The sequence below is a fragment of the Podarcis pityusensis genome (genome assembly GCF_964106645.2).
Source record: "Podarcis pityusensis genome assembly, chromosome: 7".
Classification (NCBI taxonomy): Eukaryota; Metazoa; Chordata; class Lepidosauria; order Squamata; family Lacertidae; genus Podarcis; species Podarcis pityusensis.
The window spans coordinates 15,893,678-15,915,362 of record NC_138031.1 but is presented as its reverse complement, the minus strand read 5'-3'; the positions used below and the strand labels follow the sequence as shown (position 1 = coordinate 15,915,362).

Below are 21,685 nucleotides of genomic sequence, written 5' to 3'. Positions count from 1 at the left end.
TCGGTTAATACTGTCTGAACAATCATGCAGCTGCTTACAAACTGATAATATCAATCTGAACAAGCTTGATGACAGCTTTGCACTTCATAAATTTCCCAGTGGAAGGGGCTTCAGTGTAGAAACAATGAACAACAGGCATCTCTGAAATTAAATCTTTCCTTGCCTCCACTTCCAATTGCTGCACTTCATGAACTTGCCCTACATTCCCCTGGATGTTCAGCACTGTCATAAAGAGACTGTGGCTCATATGGACAGCATAGGAAGAAAGGCAGCATCTCCTAACAGGGCAGATACGTGAAACTAAGCTTCTGCATTCATAGTGCTACTATTGGGACTGGGGCCAGTATGATTCTGTGTGTCTGGGACAATCCTATATAAGAGCTTCAGGGAAAGCAACAGCCACACTTTACTTTTCTAAATTAACTTACTCCATGGCAGAAAGATCCATGTCAACTTCCTCCCCATTCATCAGAGGAATCTTTTTCTTCTTATTTCTGCATTTCAAAAAAAAGATGTCTGTTAAAATAATTTTCTCTTTTCCTTATTCCACAAAAATGTATTAAATGATGTTTAAATACAAGCACGTTAACAAGGCCGCAAAGTAAATCCTTGATGATGATATTATGAATATCTTCATTTAATCATATGAACTGTCCCCAAATATTTTGCCCTTCCCCATTTCATAGGTTTATCCTTTTCCTAAGCTTCATACTTTCTACGCCCTGGAGACAGAAGTCATAATAATGCATCCTGAAAACCACTTTTATTTGGGAGGGGGAATAATACTTACCTGTTTATATTTTTCAATCACCAAGGGGAATCTATTACTAGAGTGGTTGAACAGTAGCAGAACGGTGAATTATTACAACACACCTTTATCCCTGAAGTAAGGATTCAAGGTCATATTAGTGACTAAGGGTTGTATCCAACTCTGTTGCTTGGATCACAAAGCAGATTTCCACTCGCACACTGAAGCTTCTCCTCCTCTCCTCCACAGACCCCCTGCATATCCTGCAAATCTGCTCCAGAGAGCTGGGGGAGTTGCTCTGGAGCAGCCTTTGGGGGTACACAGGCAAAGGAAGGAAGTCCCATGCTGCACTAGATACAACCATCAGATCTTCTTACAAATATGATTCTTGCATTAAAACAGTGGCCACAACACTAATCACCCCCAACCTGTCGGCTTGATTTTAGAAGCCACGATCCACATGGGCAGGAACCCACACAGAATTACCTATTTCTGGAGAATGAAACTGGCACTGGGAGGAGCCAGAGGGTGGGTTCTTCCCATAGGGCCTAAGGACCCCCCTGGTGGCTTATAAGTTGTACAACTGACAATAATAATAATAATAATAATAATAAATTTTATTTATATCCCGCCCTCCCCAGCCGAAGCCGGGCTCAGGGCGGCTAACAACAATCAAATAATCAAAAAATCAAATAATCACACAATCTAAAAATATTTCATTATAAAAATTAATTAAATCAAATTGATGGCAACCAATTAAGCAAAGTTCTGTGCAGGTTGCCAGAGGAGGGAGTCAGGCTGCGCCCTGATCAAAGGCCTGGCGGAACAACTCTGTCTTGCAGGCCCTGCGGAAAGATGTCAAGTCCCGCAGGGCCCTAGTCTCTTGTAAAGTATTTCAATTCAATTTGGGCAGGTGTAGCACAGTAGTGGGACAGGGTGGCGCTGTGGGTTAAACCACAGAGCCTAGGACTTGCCGATCAGAAGGTCGGTGGTTTGAATCCCTGCGACGGGGTGAGCTCCCATTGCTCAGTCCCTGCTCCTGCCAACCTAGCAGTTCGAAAGACGTCAAAGTGCAAGTAGATAAATAGGTACCAATCTGGCGGGAAGGTAAACGGCATTTCCGTACGCTGCTCTGGTTCACCAGAAGCGGCTTAGTCATGCTAGCCACATGACCCGGAAGCTGTATGCCGGCTCCCTTGGCCAATAAAACGAGATGAGTGCCGCAACCCCAGAGTCGGTCACAACTGGACCTAATGGTCAGGGGTCCCTTTACCTTTACCTAGCACAGTAGCAGCTACCATACTGCTTACGTTAATAAGAGGAGTAAGCCAGAGAATACGAAAAACAAGAAAGCAGTAGTTATTTCAGGTATATGTTTCACAGGGGAAGTCTACAAATAGTCTAAACCCTACCGTCTGCTTTTCGAGTGGCAGGGTATGTCGTGTTTAAGGCTGTTTTCTTCTATCTGAAGCGTGTGGTTGAAAGATCCATCCAGCTCTTGCACCGTCACTTTCAAAGGGCCCTTAGAGGGAAAATGTATTGTATTACCAGAATAAATGGCTGACAGTAGCAATGATTTAACCTGAAGGAGCATCTCCACTCCTATCGTTCAGCCCAGACACTGTGGTCCAGCCTCTACGATTCTATGATTCTATGAAAGTAGGTTTCTAGATCTCAAAGAGTATGTTTGCCATCTCATTTTAAAATGTATTTCTGTAGTGAACAATAGGAAACGACGAAGTCAGGAGTTCACTGAATATTGTGTCTAAATGCCAGTTGATTCAAAGTTTACTTTAGATGAACACTGCAGATGAGTAAGTTAAAAGCCTCACTATAATTTATATTGATTCACAATAATCTAATAATAAACATGATGCCCAGCTACAGAAATTACATGCAAATTTCTACCAGATATGGTTCAGAGCTCCAAGCAAGTTGCCCACCAAAGGTTGATGGTACAAATATGTACAGTAAAAAGTAAAAGTCACAGAAAATATGTAGCAATTTTGGCAATTTTCAGGAAAAAGAGTAAAACAAACTCACCACATATTTCTGTGTCCCAGGAGATGTATAGTCTTGCTTTATTTCTAACTCTAGTACATTTCGTTTTCTATTAAATGCAAAGCTGCCATAAAACTTTACCACACCACTCTGATCTCTATGAGACTAAATAGGAAAATATCAGATAGGTTTACAAATATGCAAAAACTAAATTCCTCAAGTTTACAAAATTGCAACAGTACATCCAAAACAAGCACGACGGTCTTGCTTCGATCAGGCTTGTGACGGAAATTCTGATGGACTGTGTCCATAATTTGCAATTTGATGTATAACATAAATGCAGATTTTGAAAATACTGCACAATTCCTTCAATTCCTACCCTAATGGCGAAAAGGAGATTTCAACTTCTGAGCTTTCCCTCCCTTTATGCATTTTGAAGCTCATAGCTTGCTGCTCTTGCGTGAAAGCTCTGATTTGTAAGTCTCAAGACTTGTTCATTATTGGGAGGTGCGCATAGGGGAATGCTGAACTTATACCCCGTGTCACATACAACAATACACAGCTGGATCCATTCAGAGTCAGGTGAGTCACCACAAACTAGGGATGGGAAAGCATGTGTGGAAATGGTCCTTACTATCCTCCTCCAGACTTTCACTACAGCCCTAATCCGTGTGTTCAAAATAACACGTAGAAGCCAGGGAAAGGAAGTGGATGTGTGCTTGCCTGCTCCACTCCAACTTTCCCACACTGAGCAGAAAGTTGTGAAAGGGACTCATTTCATATAATGTATGAATTGCTTGACTGGTTAAGCACATTTGGCTGAACACACAAGGCTCCCTGCAACCAGGTACCCTGTATTATCAGAGTAAAGGCTTGTAGCACAATCTACACACAAAAAATGCTTACAAGCCCCTTTCAAACCTGCTTGCTGAGCATGGAAAGGTTGTCTGCTCTCCCTTCCCCACCTGAAGCCCTGACACATTCTTGCATTTTGAAAAAATTCCATGGTGTTTTCATTAATTCGGGCTTTATGTATTTCACCAGGACTTTTATATGAAGCATTTGGTCTAACACAAAAAGAAAAGGGCATTTTAGTAGCAAAGGAGTGATTTTGTGAAAGTCAACTAATCAACATTTGGAAGCAAAAGCTTTGCTTTGATTAGCAAAGCCTTCAATGTTTAGCAAAGCCTTTTAACTCCTAAAAGGGAATCATGAATCCATACTACTGAACTGCTTATTTGTGTCTGCGTATTTACTACAAAAGACTCCCTTTTCCAGGGTGCCTCTGTCCACCATACAGCACTTTGTGGAAACTTGGAAACTGACTTCAGGATGCACAATTCTCCTTGTGAAAAAAATCTACTACCATATACAAAGTATGTGAGAATGAAATCCACAGTTCTGAATGAGCCCCTATAGAAATACCAGACGCTGATTGCATTTGTTTCTGTGAACTTCACTCCGTATAACTCTATTTTGCCTTTATCAAGGTGGACTGAAATATTACTGAACACACCAGATCAGTATTGCCAGGCTGCTTTGCAACTGCCAACTGAGTTCCGCACCAGCCAATCTCTCTGCTATTCATTTGGGTGATTTAAACTCCTTGTACACAGACCCAAGTGTTTTGGTGCCAGGGTGAAATTTTTGGAATTCACTTCTAAGAATGCACCAGACTGTGGCATTTTCCATATCTGCCTTAAGAATGTTTTTGAAAATCCTCTGGATCCTTGCTGTGTAGCTTGGCTCTGCGGTTTGTCTTTCAGAACAGCGCACACTGGTACGAAATGTGGCATTTCTCCTCCGACAGTAGCATCTTGAAAACTAAACAATCAGCCACGAGATGCAATTCAAAAGGGACAACAGCAATTTGAGCTAAATCTTAAACTTCACTATTTGAAACTCTCTAGACAAATTTAGGGCTGCTTCTTATATCCCAGTGTATTCATTTAATGGGCCAAAGAACAGCTATTTTTCATCTCCTTTGTTACTAGCCCGGAGCTAGAACGAAAAAGGATACACCCATTGCTTTATTAACGGTTGAATGTCTTTGCCAGAGACATTGGAGATGGATTTCAAAAATCCAGATGTGGAAACCAGCATCTGACTCCACATATGAGACTGGAACTTCTGAGATGAGGCAGTGCTGGCCAGGCTCAAGAGCTTGTTGAAAACCTACAGTGAAATTAGCCTCGGTTAGTAATCAAAACAGGCCCAGTGATCTTACACATTTAAGAAATATCAGTGACGGTAACATCATAGGTACAGTTCATTGGAAACAAAATCAGATAGGACCCAAGGTGATTCAGACATTACGTTCAAACTGTGCACTGCTAGATGGGTAGAGGATTTCAAACCACATCTCTACCAAAGGGGATGGTCGCATTTCCTGCAACTATTTTGAAATGAAGACGCGACAGAAAAGATGAGGGGGTTTTTTTGCAAGCAGATGTGGTGCCTTGTTGGTTAAACCCATGTCCCATGTTATACAGCATCCTACTTTCAAAAACAACCAGCCAATGCCTCTGGAAGTTGGAAAGAGGACCATAAGTGGGTGGCCTCTTCTGATGGAACCAGTGGCCCTCCAGATGTTGTGAGTTCAAATCTCTTAAGCCTCAGCCAATATGGCCAATTGTCAGGGATTATGAGAGATGCAGCCCAGCAGCAAGCAAGGGTCACAGGATCCTCAGCTCTGTCTTACTGCTTGCATTGTCTTGTTGTATTTACTAGCACTGCCTCTATACTGGAAATCACATTTAGCTGTGAAGGTTCATAACTTTGGATATAGTCACTGTCTGTAAGTGGCTTCCTTTACCATATGCAGAAATTAAGCTGCTGAAAGTGTTTACCTAAAATGTTTCCATTGAACAAAACAGTTCTCTGCAGGAAACAGATTGAATCATTTAAGTAAATGGTGAGTACCCTAGTTTTTGTAAGCCGCGGCCTGATTTCCATGACATGTGATCCATGACACAAAGAGGAAACCTCACTTCCCGGGTGTGGTTATAAATCGGCCCAAACCACACCAATCAATTATACAAACAGCTAACCACACTGAGAGGTGCCCGTGCAGTCTGGGCTGCAGAGAAAGTGAGGTTAAGGCAATATGATGAAGCTATAATGCTGAAGTGGAGCAGATGCAGGCCTCTAACACTATCTGCCAACTTTGTATGTGATGCTCTGATACAGGATTCAAATATAACAAATAAATACAAATTGATCAGGGCACGAAAAACAGAATGCTGGCTCTCCCTTAACCATGGTTAGGTAGATAATCAAGGGCAGTCAGTGGGATCACACACTCTATGGAGAAAATTTCCACCTTCCTGCAGTGACATGAAAAACAATGCATTCCTACACATGCCTATACAGAAGTAAATCTCAGTGAGTCCATTGTGGCTTACTCTCAAGGTTAAGTATGCATGTGATTGAAGCTTAATGGATAGCTCATGACCAATGTCAGCTTTGGTTAAAGGCTAAACCTCTTAACTAGGTTTTGTTAACCATGTTCTTGTTTACAAAACCCTGGTTAAGCAAGTCAGAGGTAGCTGTAACATAAAAGATATTCCAAGTTTGTTTTGATGCCATGTGGATGACAGTATACAAGATTTAACACCTGTACATGTATTTATTTTGGATGACAACACTTTGGTCATCTTTTAAAAAAATCAATAAAGTTTGTTTTAAAAAAGGAGAAAGGGGGACGAGGTTGCTAACCCATGATTCTCTAGATGTTGCAGGACTACTCCCACCATCCCTGACTTTTGGTCATACTAGCTAGGGCTGATGGGAACTGTAGTCCAAAAACCTGGAGTGCCAAATCTTAGTCACCCCTGTTGAAAGCCATTAATTGAAGATGGTGCTGATGTCAGTACAGACATTAATTAGGTGGGGGTAGGGGGGAGTCTGCTCTAGAAAGAGAGCCCACAATTATGGTTGGCATAAAACTTATGTGGCCACGAGGAAGTTCATGGTCTGTGTGCACCATCCAGTTGTGTATAACGGTAATAAGCTTCATAGTCTGCTTTTAGGGTCACATTTTTTATGGAAGGCACTGAAATTCAAGTATTTTTTTTTTTTAAGTAATTATAAATAGGAAATTTTAAAAGTGTCCAAACACTTACTTGTAACATGAACTCCATGCTTATTCTGTTTTCTATGAGTCTCATAACTAGGTGGGCTTTGCACTGGAACATAGTGTAGTACTCCCATGATAATGTGTGAGGATGCTTTATAGAAAAATGCAGGTGTGATGCAGGGCTGGAAAATAAAATCAAGATCATTTCAGGAATATTTAATTTCGCATTTTAAGGGAAAGTCCCACATACAGTAGAAAGTTCAAAAATAAAAATTCAAAGAGTCAGACATGATTCTCCTAATCCAGCAATTGAAAAGTACTAATTAAAACTCTGATCATATTAAGAACAGGGGCTCAAGAAGTACGCTTACAAATTTTACTCAGTGTTTTTTTAAAAATATTCCCAGGTAAACTGTGGGTGTAAAACTAAAACTATCTGGGTAAATTGCAAAATATGAAACATTCAACATCGGCAATTTACTTCTGGCTGTAACAATCTATGAACAGTTCAGACAGGAGCACAGAAGGGAGGAAAGAGGAGAAATGATGACTATCCTATATTCTCTTTCATTGAGTACTTTAAAAAAGATATGAAAAGACTCTTTCGGCTAAGGAAGACAGCAGTAATTACAATGGGGTGGTATTCAATTAAGTTTACTCAGAGCAGACACAATTAAATTAATGGACCTATCTTAGATACATTCATTAATATCAATGGGTCTACTCTGAGTAGCACATGTTACTCCTGAACCTCTCCTTTGAGCCACCAAAAGCAGTCATCTCACTGCTGGACCTCACAGAAGCGACTTTCACCTTAGCCATCACTGGGCACCTCCAAACTGCCTAGCCAGCAGTGCATCAAGCAGCAAACCAGTGGTAAGGAGCCAGTGAAAAGGATCTATAACTTACTGGAGAAGAGGTATTTAAGCAGCCTTTTGCTTTCAATTATAGCCTCTTTAATAAAACTATTCTCGGACATTTGAATTGGGCAACTCAAGCTGAACAACTGTTCCCTTTCATCTCATATTGCTTATAAATCCATGTTGCCATCCCAATATAACCAGTTTAAGACTTTGGATGTAGTATTTCAGCACCATTTAATGAGCAATAAAGTCACCTCCCTCCATATGGCTACATAGAATGAGGTTCGTCAGCCATATGCTCTAATTTTTTTTTAAAAAAACAACAACAACTGCAGTTTGCTCAAAGCTGATGTGCATCAGTCATTAGGACTCTAGTGCTTGTAAAAATAGCAGAATGTGTATTTCAAAGTGATTTTCACACCTGTAGCAAAATAGTTTCCCTTTCCTTGGAAAGGTTTTTACTCTACTAAGCATATATTTTGTTAATATACTTCCATTCTGTAATTCAAACAAGGCAAATGTTTACCAAGGATGTCCTTTATGGGACCATTAGGTAGCTGAGGTAATGTCTCATTACTCACCTGAAGAGTGTGTGTGTGTTCATGTGTGTATTATTGGCCCTATAAATCTACTAAACATACTTGTCTTTATCTTTTCCTCCACCGAAGATTGGATGAAGTAAGACTCCACCGGTCTTCAGTTCATACACCACTATTTTGTCCAGTTCCTGAAATGCAAATAATAACAACAATAATATTGCAACGGTGTATTTGGCTACAAAAAGAAGACAAGCTGTACATGGTCTTGTTGAAGCATATTAAAATTATGAGCATATTCAATTTGGTTTCCATCTTTTCCTCTCCTTACAAATGTACCCATCAGGGTAATACTGTGCATTCAGATCACAAACCCTTCCCCTTTTAACTCAACTTCCACTACTTCACATTAAAGATAAGCTGGCACAAACATTATCTGCAAAGAGCAGAACTGCACACCACTGTGGTTTTTCAAGTGCATTTCAGATAATCCTGGGGTGCCCAAGAGACAGCTTGGCCCCTCTGTTAGTTGCCCCTGCAATGTGTGATTGCCAGAGAGCGCTGAATGCATCATAAGACAAACACACACACACACACACACACACACACACACACAAACATACACACACACTTTTCTACACAACTCTTGAAAAGGTAGGCGTTTTGCCTTCCTTTCCATCTGCTGCTTGGTACCTTACTCTCAGTGAACAGGATGAACTGTTACTGAAAAACTGGATGGGTTTTTTTGAGGGGGGGGGCAGATTTGTAAAAAACACAGGGCAATATTCCGACGACAACATATGAGGCTGTTTAAAAGGGGAAATGAAGACAGGGTGCAGGGTTAGAAAATTAAATCAAGATCACTTGAAAGCTTTTTATGGTAAAACCCATCACACTTGTTGACAGATATAATAAAGACACGCAAGGAAAAGAGGCAGATGGTCTGGACTAATTCATAAACCATTCACTTGGCAGAAGGGTGTAGGACCCCCTAAAACAGAGGCCTAATTCTCACTAAGGTAGAAAACCAGTATCTGGGCTGTTCTTTCCTCAGACAGCAAGTCAGATGCTCGTCTGCAGGGGTGGGGAAAGAACTGCTGGGTCCTACCTGAATGGCTGTTCTGTGTCACTACACCAGAGCATCACTGAGGCGGTTTAGTGCCACCCTGTGGCCTGCAAGGGTGGGTAATTACCTTTGACCCGAAGATGGCATGGTGGGTTGCTAACACACTTCCAGAGAAAGAAAAACCTGTTCTGTTAATGCTTATGTAACCAACCCATTATAACATAATGCTTCCTCAAACAGAGGAACAGATTGAGGTTGAATCATGACAAGACAGAAGTACTGTTTTGGGGGGGCAGGAGGTGGGCAGGTGTGGAGGACTCCCTGGTCCTGAATGGGGTAACTGTGCCCCTGAAGGACCAGGTGCACAGCCTGGGAGTCATTTTGGACTCACAGCAGTCAATGGAGGCACAGGTCAATTCTGTGTCCAGGGCAACTGTCTAGCAGCTCCATCTGGTATGCCAGCTGAGACCCTACCTGCCTGCAGACTGTCTTGCCAGAGTGGTACATGCTCTAGTTATCTGCTGCTTGGACTACTGCAATGCGCTCTACATGGGGCTACCTTCGAAGGTGACCCAGAAACGACAACTAATCCAGAATGCGGCAGCTAGACTGGTGATTGGGAGCGGCCACAAGAACACATAACACTGGTCTTGAAAGACCTACATTGGCTCCCAGTACGTTTCTGAGCACAATTCAAAGTGTTGGTGCTGACCTTGAAAGCCCTAAACAGCCTCGGTCCAGTATACCTGAAGGACCGTCTTCACCCCCATCATTCTGCCCGGACACTGCGCTGAGGGCCTTCTGGTGGTTCCCTCACTGAGAGAAGTGAAGTTACAGGGAACCAGGCAGAGGGCCTTCTCAGTAGTGGCACCCACCCTGTGGAACGCCCCCCCCCCCATCAGATGTCAAAGAAATAAACTATCTGACATTTAGAAGACATCTGAAGGCAGCCCTGTTTAGGGAAGTTTTTAATGACTGATGGTTTAATGTATTTCTAATCTTTTGTTGGAAGCCGCCCAGAGTGGCCGGGAAAACCCAGCCAGATGGGCGGGGTATAAATAATAAATTATTATTAATAGTAATAATGATGATGTCACCCAAAGCAGCTTCACTGGTCAGTTACCCAGGGAACACTGTTTTGCCAAATATTTCTAGAACTGCACAAATAGGTGTTGTGTAATCTCCCACTCAATTGTGACAGCTTCATCCTAAAATGCATCAATGAAAAGGATAGCTCCATTTGTGCATCCCCTTGTGTATCTGTGTAAAAGGATAAAGATGCTTTCAAAATCCATCGGGGTTCATTACCTCCTTGATCCAGTGCCGATACTCATTTACACCAAAGGTTTTCTTCATCCAGAGGCCATAAATATAGCCAGAGATTCCTTTCAACACCCACTCATCTGACCTGTAAGCGAAGAAGCAACACAAGAACAAACCCTCTTGATTTACAGAATCTCTGTGCTGAATGCACTCCTAGTGAAAATACTTTAAAAGCTAACAGCTCTAACCATCTAGATAATTAAAGGACTAATGAACCAAGAACAGATGTATATATCCTGGCAGTGAAAGAAAGCCTTAAGTGTAATTAAAATCTAGGCAACTACATCTTTTGGTATTTTTATTTAAAATATTCTCTATTATACAGAAACTTAAAAATCTATGTAAGTAAATAGACATTAAGAGCTTGTAGGTTATCTTGCACATTTAAGAAACCCCAAATGTGCTATGATTGCTGTAATAGCTATAGAATTTATTTGCATTTATGCTTTATAATGATTCTCATACTCATAGCCAAAATTCAACGTGGGAGTTATCTATTTTAAGATGTACTCACCAAGACATTCTAGATATGAAACAGCCAAAAAACTGCTGGGCCAGAGCCTGAGCCAAACATCTCCTGGTCAGCGGGGTCTCATCTATTATCATTGCACTGTGCAAAAGGTTTGTGCTAAACGAAAAACACAAACAAGCATATGCACAACAGTGGCAAACAAAATCTTCAGGAGAAACAAAACTTTCCACCTCAGTTTAATCAAGTAAACATGAACAAATAATAGCAGAATTTTAACGAGAAGTATAAAACACATTTCTTAAGTCTTATATGGATCAGCTTCACATGCAACATGAAGCCACACCATCACTAAGTGTGAACCAACAGGTGTGTGTAGTCAGAGTAAAAATCATGGCTGCATCCCTCCTTTGCCAAATGCATTTTGGACTGTGGTTGCAAAATTAAAATTGGGAACATTTTAAAACACCCTATGTTTCTAAACTAGCTGTTAGTGGCACCCGCCCTGTGGAACGCCCACCCACCAGATGTCAAAGAGAAAACTTTTAGAAAACATCTGAAGGCAGCCCTGTTTAGGGAAGCTTTTAATGTTTAATAGGCTATTGTATTTTAATATTCTGTTGTAAGCAGCCCAGAGTGGCTGGGGAAACCCAGCCAGATGGGCGGGTGATAAATAATAAATTGTTGTTGTTGTTACTATTATTATTGTTAATACTATGCATTGGATTGAAGTCACTCTGGCAACTCTTATCTCATCAGTCGATTCTATGGCAACCTTTGGCATCATTTTATAAGCTGGAAACTGAATTGAAATGTGGAGCTAGCTCAAAGGCATCCCTTGCAAGTACGCAGCTGAGTTTCAGCCAAAAGCCCAGGTCCCAGTATAACGCTATCCTTGGTCCTATGAACTTAAATGATGGCACTGAGTTTCCTTTAAAAAGACAAAACAGCAAACACAAAAAACCTCTAGTGATTTGGACTGAAGTATCTCTCTACCAGCATGAGATACGATGAAGTGTGATGGATATCTGTGCATTTCTCAAATCACTTCTTTTTAGATGGGTTAGTTCTAAGTATAGGTAAAGGTAAAGGGACCTCTGACCATTAGCTCCAGTCACGGATGACTCTGGGGTTGCGGCACTCATATCGCATTATTGGCCGAGGGAGCTGGTGTTTGTCCGCAGACAGTTTCCTGGTCATGTAGCCAGCATGACTAAGCTGCTTCTTGCGAACCAGAGCAGCACACAGAAACACCGTTTACCTTCCCACCAGAGCGGTACCTATTTACTTGCACTTTGACATGCTTTTGAACTGCTATGTGGGCAGGAGCAGGGACCGAGCAATGGGAGCTCACCCTGTCGCAGGGATTCGAACTGCCAACCTTCTGATCAGCAAGCCCTAGGCTCTGTGGTTTAACCCACAGAGCCACCCACGTCCCAGTTAGTTATAAGTACTTACCTAAAAATGCTCATGGAAGCGTAAGCAGCTACTTCAACGTAGGCCTCGTCTACAAAAACTGTCTTGAAACAGGAGTAAGGATAGCGGCACGTAAGTATCTCTTCATAGAATTCAAATACTTCGTGGAGGTAAGATGTGGTGTGTTTGAGGAGTGGGAGAAGCTGGGGTAAACAGAAATGAGTCACCTACAACAACAACAAGGGAGAAAACTTTTTTAAAAAACAAAACCAAATTCAAGTTAAAAGGTAAAGGTAAAGGTACCCCTGCCCGTACGGGCCAGTCTTGACAGACTCTAGGGTTGTGCGCTCATCTCACTCTATAAGCCGGGAGCCAGCGCTGTCCGCAGACACTTCCGGGTCACGTGGCCAGCGTGACAAGCTGCATCTGGCGAGCCAGCGCAGCACACGGAACGCCGTTTACCTTCCCGCTGGTAAGCGGTTCCTATTTATCTACTTGCACCCGGGGGTGCTTTCAAACTGTTAGGTTGGCAGGCGCTGGGACCGAACGACGGGAGCGCACCCCGCTGCGGGGATTCAAACTGCCAACCATGCGATCGGCAAGTCCTAGGCGCTGAGGTTTTACCCACAGCGCCACCCGCGTCCCAAATTCAAGTTAGCAAATAGCTAAAAGAGAACTTTAGAAAATGCTGCCAATGGAAAATATAAAGATTAGCAAGTTTGACCCTGAGGTCACCATCACTGCATGCATATAGCTTAGAGATGCAGAAGATGAGGTGGTGAACTGGCTATGCAGCTTTGCTAGTCCTCCACAGCTTTCCAGAGATCCAGGAAAACAGTTAATGTGAGGCACGGCCTGAGGCTACGTACAACAGCCTATCTGCAGTATGAAGTGTCATAAAGTAGCAAGCTTTCAAGTGGGTGTTCACGGTACTTCCAGCCATTGCAATCGACTGCAAGTTACAAGAAGAATTGGTACTTCCCAAAGATAAGGCAACAGACTTACGACAACACAAAAAACTTTTATAAAGCAATAGTGAGGGGAAATAGTAATATAAATAGAGCGATAAATTTATATTCCGACTTTATGATTCTGGCTGTTGAGAACTTATTTTAGCTATTATTCTATCCCTGGGCATTCAGGACAGGGAACATGATTTCTTAAGAACAAAGAAATATAACAGGACAAATTAAAAATCACTGAAAAATCCTATATGACCAATATAGCAAGAGTAAAACCCTAATCAATAACCACCCAGGAACCTCACACCAGGACAAATCACGTGGAATAGGATAATAATAATAATAATAATAATAATAATAATAATAATAATTTATTTATAATAAATAATCTGGCTGAGTTTCCCCAGCCACTCTGGGCGGCTTCCAATCGAGTGTTAAAAACAATACAGCATTAAATATTAAAAACTTCCCTAAACAGGGCTGCCTTCAGATGTCTTTTAAAGAGAAGATAGCTGCTTATTTCCTTCACATCTGAAGGGAGGGCGTTCCACAGGGCGGGCGCCACTACCGAGAAGGCCCTCTGTCTGGTTCCCTGTAACCTCACTTCTCGCAATGAGGGAACCGCCAGAAGGCCCTCGGTGCTGGATCTCAGTGTCCGGGCTGAACGATGGGGGTGGAGACGCTCCTTCAGGTATACAGGACAGAGGCTGAGAAGTGCCACACAGAGGCTGCCTTTGAAAAGAATTACCTCATGCATGTATGGATCAACAAGGATTTCAAATGGTCCGATGGCCAAGGAGATGTTAGATGCTGCAGTTGGAATTGTCAGCATATAATGGAAGGTCTTTTTTCTCATATCATGAGTATACACCGTTTCCACCAGGTCTCCATTTGAGACCGCCACCATTGTGGCATCCACAGTATATTCCAGTTTCCATGTGCATAGTTCGGAGTATGAATCAACACACGGAAACCAAAACCTGGAGAGAAAGTGAAGTCATTAAAAACCATAATCATCTTCCCAATACACGACAAATGTTGCAGTACTTGAAGTGTAGTAGGCATCTGGGGCCTTAGCTTTACCAAAACAGTACAATCCTGCAAGCAGTTGACCCTTCCCAAATCTTTGATAACTGCATTCTGCCAATGCATAAACACAAAGAACTACAAAAAGCTAGCCAGTTTAGGACTCTCATGAGGCTGCTACTCCACGTTAAGAAGTTCAGTTCTACAATACTGAAAGACTGACTAGCCTGGGGAGGCTTCGGAAGTTCCCCTTCAGAAAAGTACACTGCAAGGCACACTTGAAATATGTTTGCACCTTGGCAAGAGAGCTCCCGGGGTCCAACAGTGATGTCTTCAGTCCTTTGTTTTTTGTTCTTCTTGTTGTTGATACAGGAATGTATAGATTCATTCCTCCACCAAACAGGGGTGGGGATGTGAAATCTATTCTGGTTCTCTTAAAGTGGCATAACATATAAAAAATGGAAAGCTAAGCAGGTAAAACGCTAAGATTTTTCCTTTTCTATTCGGACAGACCACCAGTCTTAGGTGCTTTCTCATTCGTTTTAACAATGATAAATCAGACTCTGATAGCTCTGGAAATTAAATATACATTATTAAAAAGAGAAGAGAGGGTAATGAAGCACCACAGGTCAACTGACCCTATATTTACTGAGCAGCATGTACAATATCTATTTATTGGCAATGAGTGCACACATGGGTTATTTGTTTTCTTCCATGTAAGGAAAACGCTATGTATGAATGGTCTTAAAATATTCTGAAATGACCGTAAAGCAAAATACGACCTCATTTACAACTCTAACAGCACTCTTCAATTTCAAGGCCCGTGGGAAATGGGAGCATAAGACTCTGCAACTCTCACCTTGTAGAATTTTGATACCCGCAAGAGAAGACATGGGCCCCTCTCTCTGCTAAGCTTCCTTCCACGTTGGGTACCACAAAATGAAGGCCTCCTTTTGGCTGGTCCAGAGAAAAGTTGATATGTACCTTCAAGACTTTTAATTCTGCAGCAGTAAAAGAGCAACCACATAATAAAATATGTATTAATCTGGTATTTCTGGGAGAAACTTGGCAAACCCACCATTAACTATTCATTAACTTGCAAAACCACTTTGTACTCAGAACTTCAATGAACTAAGCAAGAGAAAAAGATGAAAGAATGAAGGTGAGATCTTTGATGATGACCCAGGACTCTCAAAGCAAAACAGAATTTTCTATTATAAAACACATTTTATTGAAAATATGCATGGGAGATTATTTATTTTGGTATATTTTTCTGTACACAGAAGCTAGTCTATGGGGCTTGAAGTAACTCTTAAGAACTTGCCGTAATTCACATAATCAAACAGCTTGCCTGATCTATGCCTCAAAATCAAAAGCGCTGCACCAGCATTGCAGAGCCATTGAAGCCCTGCCAAAGCGCAGCATGCCTGGAAAACTATTCTAGATTGCTAGCAAGTCTGTAGCACTTTCATTTTAAGGGTTTCTGGTCTTTACCATCGACGTGCTTCCAAAGCTCTGACGGCACCTTGATGCACAGCTCTCCATTTCCAGCATCTGGGTCCACAGCACTGACTGCAGCAGCATACGCATTGGAAAAGTAGTTGAGATTTCTCCTGCAACACAAAGGACTCAGAGTTCAAATTCAAAAAAAGGATTCAGGGTCAAGGGACTTCACATGCTGCAAAAAAGCAGATAAAAAATGCCCACAACAGAAGTGCTTAAAATTGTCACCTAACAGTAACCACTTAGAAATGCCAACTCAACACTCATGGGCAGATTGTACACCCTCTTTGAAATGTCACAATAAAAGCTTTAAACTTAACTGAGAAAGTCATTTGATAAGCTTGAGACAATTGCAGTGAAAATCCTGTCCATCGCTCCACTTATCTTGACTTCATGTGGCAAGGGCACACAGAGCTTGGTCTGCCCTACACAATGGAACTGGAGACTTAAGCACGTATGGAGAGAGGGAATCTCCAAAATATATCAGTCCCAGGCCACAAAAGACGTTGAAAGGGTAGGATCCAGCACCATCAATTGGACCAGGAAACTAAATCAGCAGCCAGCACGATTGCCAGAAAGTAGGCTGAATATTATTCTGCCTTCTCACATTTGACAAAATAATGGTCTGAATAACTATAGCAGGGGTCGGCAAACTACGGCCCCTGGGGTCCTAAATCCGGCCCACCCGGCCATTTAAGAACCTGCCATGAAGCCGAGACTCCCAACGATATCTACTTGCACTTTGACATGCTTTCAAACTGCTAGTTTGGCAGGAGCAGGGACCGAGCAACGGGAGCTCTCCCCGTCGCGGGGATTCAAACCGCCAACCTTCTGATCGGCGAGCCCCAGGCTATGTGGTTCAGACCACAGCGCCACCCGCTGTCTACTATAGACTGCCTTATATTACTGAAACCATTCTTATTGTGGCGCTGTTCTTTTCCTAAACGGATGATAATATACAACGTGCGCGCTGTATGTTCAGTTTTAACTTTTTGCATATTACATTTCAGGCCGCAAACGCTTGGAAACTCAGAGTTAAAAAAGCAACCTTCCAAAACCAAGCCACAACGAATCCCATTCATTACCGCCAACTCATCTACATCCTGTTGCACTCTAATGGTGGTGATTTCACAGTCAATTGAGCTCCTTGGCTGGGTGGCTTTGCACCATACCCTTAACAGTCTTTTAAAGGCTGATCTAATGAAGAACAGAGAATACCTTTCTTAGTTGGAGTCCTACAGCAAGTTCTTCACAGAACTAGTTTTACAAATATGTAGCATTGCTTTCTTTCCTCAATGAGCTCAAGTACATCCCCTAAGAGATACTTTTCAAAACTAGCAATATCATCATGCCTGAAACGAGTCAATAAAATTCAGCGACTAAAAGGAGGGAATAAAACTGCCCTTTCTTTCCCTGTTTGACTTAAAGGTTTATTAGCTGTTCCACTATATCTTACTTTTTTACAATATGCCCAACAGGAGCATGATCCACAAGGTTCAAACACAAAAAAGAAGTCACAATACTTTCTTTCCCACACCAACTCATCTTCCACAGAAAAACGAGGGTTTTGTACAATGAAAGGGTTTGAGCCAAATTAAAACCTCACAAAAATCAGACATGACCTCATTTCAAAGCTTTCCTTCCACCTCATTCCCTACCCACCACATACTGAGTAAACTTCATTATGAATTTTTGAAATCTAACGTGGAAAACTCAAGAGGCTAAACTGATTATTCATGAATAGCCCAGAGGTTATTCATGCATAGTCCAGAGGATGTAAACACCTCAGTCCTGAAGGACAAACTTCAAGCCAGAAAGAATTTTTGACCATTTACTAAGAAAACATGTTAGCTCAGTTTTTAGCCTTTGATAATACTATGGCTGGTGCACAAGTGGTGACTTGCATGTATAAATAAGCAATTCCAGATCAAACATCACAGGCAGAACTTTCACTACCATCTCACACCTTCATTAAACATGGTACTCTTCCATGGAGTCAATTCATACATTCAAAAAGGAGTCATTGAGTGAGATGATCAACAACAATCAATGTTCATGGTGTGCAAATTAGCCCTAGCTTTCCAATTATGTTTTTTTACTTGTTGAAATCTATCCAAATCTGAAGGCTTGGAGCATGTTACTACCAGCTTAAGTAGCAAGAGGAACAACAAGAGGATACCCACTACAGTGGTACCTCGGTTTTCGAACAGCTTACTTCCCGAACAACTCAGTACCCGAACACTGCAAACCCGGAGGTAGGTGTTTCGGTTTTCGTACTTTGCCTTGGAAGCTCCTGAGTTTCCATTTTTACTGTTGTGCAGCTCATTTGAGTCCCCCGCATAGTAATTAAGGCTTTTTCATCTTGTTTTACCCTTGCGCAGCAAATTTAAGTAATAAAGGTTTTTTTCATCCCATTCGTATCCTTGAGCAGCTAATTTAAGTCCTCCCCCCCCAATCATAATTAAAGCCTTCCGTTTCTGACTACAGAGTTCTGAGGTGATATTTGGTCTTTTGTTTTTGCTATTTTTTGCGTTTTTGTTTGTGTGCCTTTTTCATTTTTGTGACTGTGGCTTGTTTTTCATTTTATGAGTGAGTGAGTGACTGATTGATTGATTGTGTGACTGCAAAAAGGGATAAAAGCCCCCCATCCAAACAATGACTATCATCAGTGCAGGTAAGAAAAAAAATTAATTTTAATTTTTATCATCTACAATACTGTCTTATTTATTTTATAGTACAGAACATTGACTACTGCTTTCATTTTATGGATCAATGATCTTGTTAGATAGTAAAATTCATGTTCAATGGCTGTTGTAGAGGTTGTTTTTAAAAGTCTGGAACAGATTAATCCATTTTGCATTACTTTCTATGGGAAAGTGCGCCTTGGTTTGGGAACACTTTGGTTTTGGAACAGACTTCCGGAACCGATTAAGTTTGAGAACCAAGGTACCACTATATTTCAAGTCAGAACTACCACATGCTAATTTACCACTTTACACTTTACATTTGCTATTTTACTGCCACTTTGGAGAGGGGTCCTTTTGAAGCTCCTCGCAATCCTTTTTGTTTTATTTTGTTTTAACCATCTTTAACAAATCGTATGCTATGCCAGTAAATGCAGTCTATCTGTACACTTAATTCTTTCCAGAAGCAGATGCAAGCTCAGCACAGCAAAAATAAACCATCCGTAAAGCAATTCTTAATTTGTGCCTTACCCTAATGGCATTTTCATATTTTAAATCTTTTAGTGATTATCACACATAATAAGCACCAGAAATAATAAACAACACAAGTCTCAACTCCAATATGAATTTCAGGGATATTCAAATCAACTTACTTTAAAGTAAATATGATACAGGAATATTCTGCCTCTAATTATCACCAAGGGACAGCTTTCCGAAATGTCTGTATCTAGAGGGAACTTGTGGTTAGATACTAAATACCAGTGGGTTCACAGACAGAAATGGGCCATATTTTATGTAACGAGAGGTAGACTCTTTGGAACAGAGGCTAGTATTGCACAGAAACCATTATTTATTTTGTTCTCTTTTTCACATGTGCATTGGTCCTGTTCAAATATGTGACTCAATGTAAGAGGAATCTATTTAGAGGACCATTATGGTGGAGGGGGTGTCTTATGGGTAAGCTTACTTTCCATACAAATGGTAGCAGCTGAGAAGTGGAGAGCTGGATTGACATCCTTTCACTATATATTCATTTGTATTTAACACTAAAGCTCCGCAGCACTTACTGATACTGAAGGCCCAAGTCTCAACTTAAAATCCATGCAAGCCTGTTAGAAGCTTCTTACATACTGCTGAAAATGGAGTTTGTTAGGCACCTGTAGTCGTTTATTAAAAATAAAAATGTATCAAAAATAAAGATGTACTTTGCCCGGGGGTACTGTTTGCTAAGAGAGACTCTGGCCTTTGTTGTGACAAAACAAAAAACCTTTCTCTGGGTTGTACATCTGTCATAGATTTATTTGGCAAGATGCATAGTTAATCTAGACTATTCCAGCAAACTATTATTTCAGCTAGTTAAACTAGTTGAGGCCTCTTTCACCACAACCTTAATATATAAAGATGCTACATAGAAGAAATCTTTTTAGGCGTCTTACTCAAAAATACACGTATTTGTGAATTATGGGTCTAAGAGTTGGTTGTTTCCTGTTGGCTCAGATACGCAACATTACTATGTATCCAGAATGGCAATTCTTGCTGTTGCAAACCAGGATAGTTGGTAGATAGTTGCAAACCAGGATAGTTGGTAGAACACGAGACTCTTAATCTCGGTTGTGGGTTCATGCCCCATGATGGGCCAAAGATTCCTGCATTGCAGGAGGTTGGACTACATGATCCTGGTGGTCCATTCCAACTCCACAATTTTATGATTTGGTGGGAAAGCACTGTCCTCCTCCACAAACACATGTCTTAAATAAAGCCAGCAAAGCTTTCTTTGTACCACCCAGTCTCTGCTTGCACGTGTGTCCTTTTTATACAAGAGGGTATGGTGTCGTTGGGAGTCAGGTAGGCAGCAGGAACCTAAAGTGTAAGAATGTGCCATCATTTCCCACCAATGTCCACTAAAAGAAATACTTAGCATCATTGTAACACTTTCTCTAAATAGTCAAAGCACTTCACATACTTTATCTCAACAATCTTTCCAACCATCCTGCATGACAGGCCAATGCTATCGTTCTCATCAGTGCTATTTTTCTGGAAAATGAGGTGCTGGAACTCACTATGAACACCTCCTTCATTCTCTCAGAATGGCAATGGTGCACAGTTGAGAGGTGCCAGAACTGAGTTCCAGTGAGTTCTGCCTGAAAAAAGCCCTAGTTATTATATTTCAGAGTGAAAATATGCTTCATTGGAACCATTTCATTGAAATCCATGTCATATCATTTTGGGTCAGTATGGTTAGGATCAGGCCATGAGACAGTAGGATCTAGCTGCTAGGTTGAATTCAAAAGTCCTCCAAACCATGGGCCCCTTTGACAGCTGGGTAAGGCTGCCCAATTGTGGCATTATCAAGCTGTCAAGTGCAGCATTTTCTTTTGCCTGCACATTGTCTGAAAGTAAGCAATGCAGGCCACTGTGAGAACAGGACGCTAGACTAGATGGATTTTTGGCTTGATCCCAGACTCTTCGTATGTTCTATATTATCTCAAAAACTTCGGATTTGTGAAATGCTAAGACTTCCCATCATTACTTCACTTTTGACACGTATTAAATGTGTTGATCAATCTTGTGCTTCAAGAACACTCATGACTCGAAGCCCACTTCATACCCTATCAAAAAAAGATATTGATCACTATTCCAGAGACGGTAGCAACTATGAACTATTTACTTACTGTTTCGACTCATGGTGACAAACCTCCAGCGTGGGGTCATTATAAATAAAAGCTGCTTCCAGATCGTTGACTCTCACTCTGTATATCCTACATTGTTTACTGTTCAGCTTTATTCTATTCAGATTCGCAACTGTGGGAAATATTGTCAGCTCCACGTAACCCTGCACAGATTTAAAAGAACATCATCAGGGACACACATATATTTTCTTCTTAAACTGCAGAAGTTTACACTCCAAAGCAATTTAGCTTTATAAATACTATCATAGCTTCAAAATGAGTTTCTTTTTGCATCAACTGAAAGGTTTAAAAAGTGCACCAGCTCTCACCGGGTTGCTTCT

General features: G+C 41.3%; 1 protein-coding gene across 1 annotated transcript in view; it reads right to left on the bottom strand.

Annotated features, from left to right (window-relative positions):
• TAF2 (TATA-box binding protein associated factor 2) overlaps positions 1 to 21,685 on the bottom strand; it is a 58,957-nt gene that overhangs the window by 31,799 nt on the left and 5,473 nt on the right. Inside the window, exons 3-15 of the mRNA XM_081012500.1 lie at positions 21,348 to 21,508; positions 15,983 to 16,101; positions 15,348 to 15,489; positions 14,211 to 14,442; positions 12,543 to 12,727; positions 11,130 to 11,243; positions 10,601 to 10,700; positions 8,332 to 8,417; positions 6,874 to 7,009; positions 4,770 to 4,924; positions 2,792 to 2,906; positions 2,161 to 2,270; positions 429 to 494 (exon numbers count right to left, since the gene is read on the bottom strand). Coding sequence (XP_080868626.1) covers positions 429 to 494; positions 2,161 to 2,270; positions 2,792 to 2,906; positions 4,770 to 4,924; positions 6,874 to 7,009; positions 8,332 to 8,417; positions 10,601 to 10,700; positions 11,130 to 11,243; positions 12,543 to 12,727; positions 14,211 to 14,442; positions 15,348 to 15,489; positions 15,983 to 16,101; positions 21,348 to 21,508 — 1,721 coding nt within the window. The remainder of the gene's footprint in view (positions 1 to 428; positions 495 to 2,160; positions 2,271 to 2,791; positions 2,907 to 4,769; positions 4,925 to 6,873; positions 7,010 to 8,331; positions 8,418 to 10,600; positions 10,701 to 11,129; positions 11,244 to 12,542; positions 12,728 to 14,210; positions 14,443 to 15,347; positions 15,490 to 15,982; positions 16,102 to 21,347; positions 21,509 to 21,685) is intronic.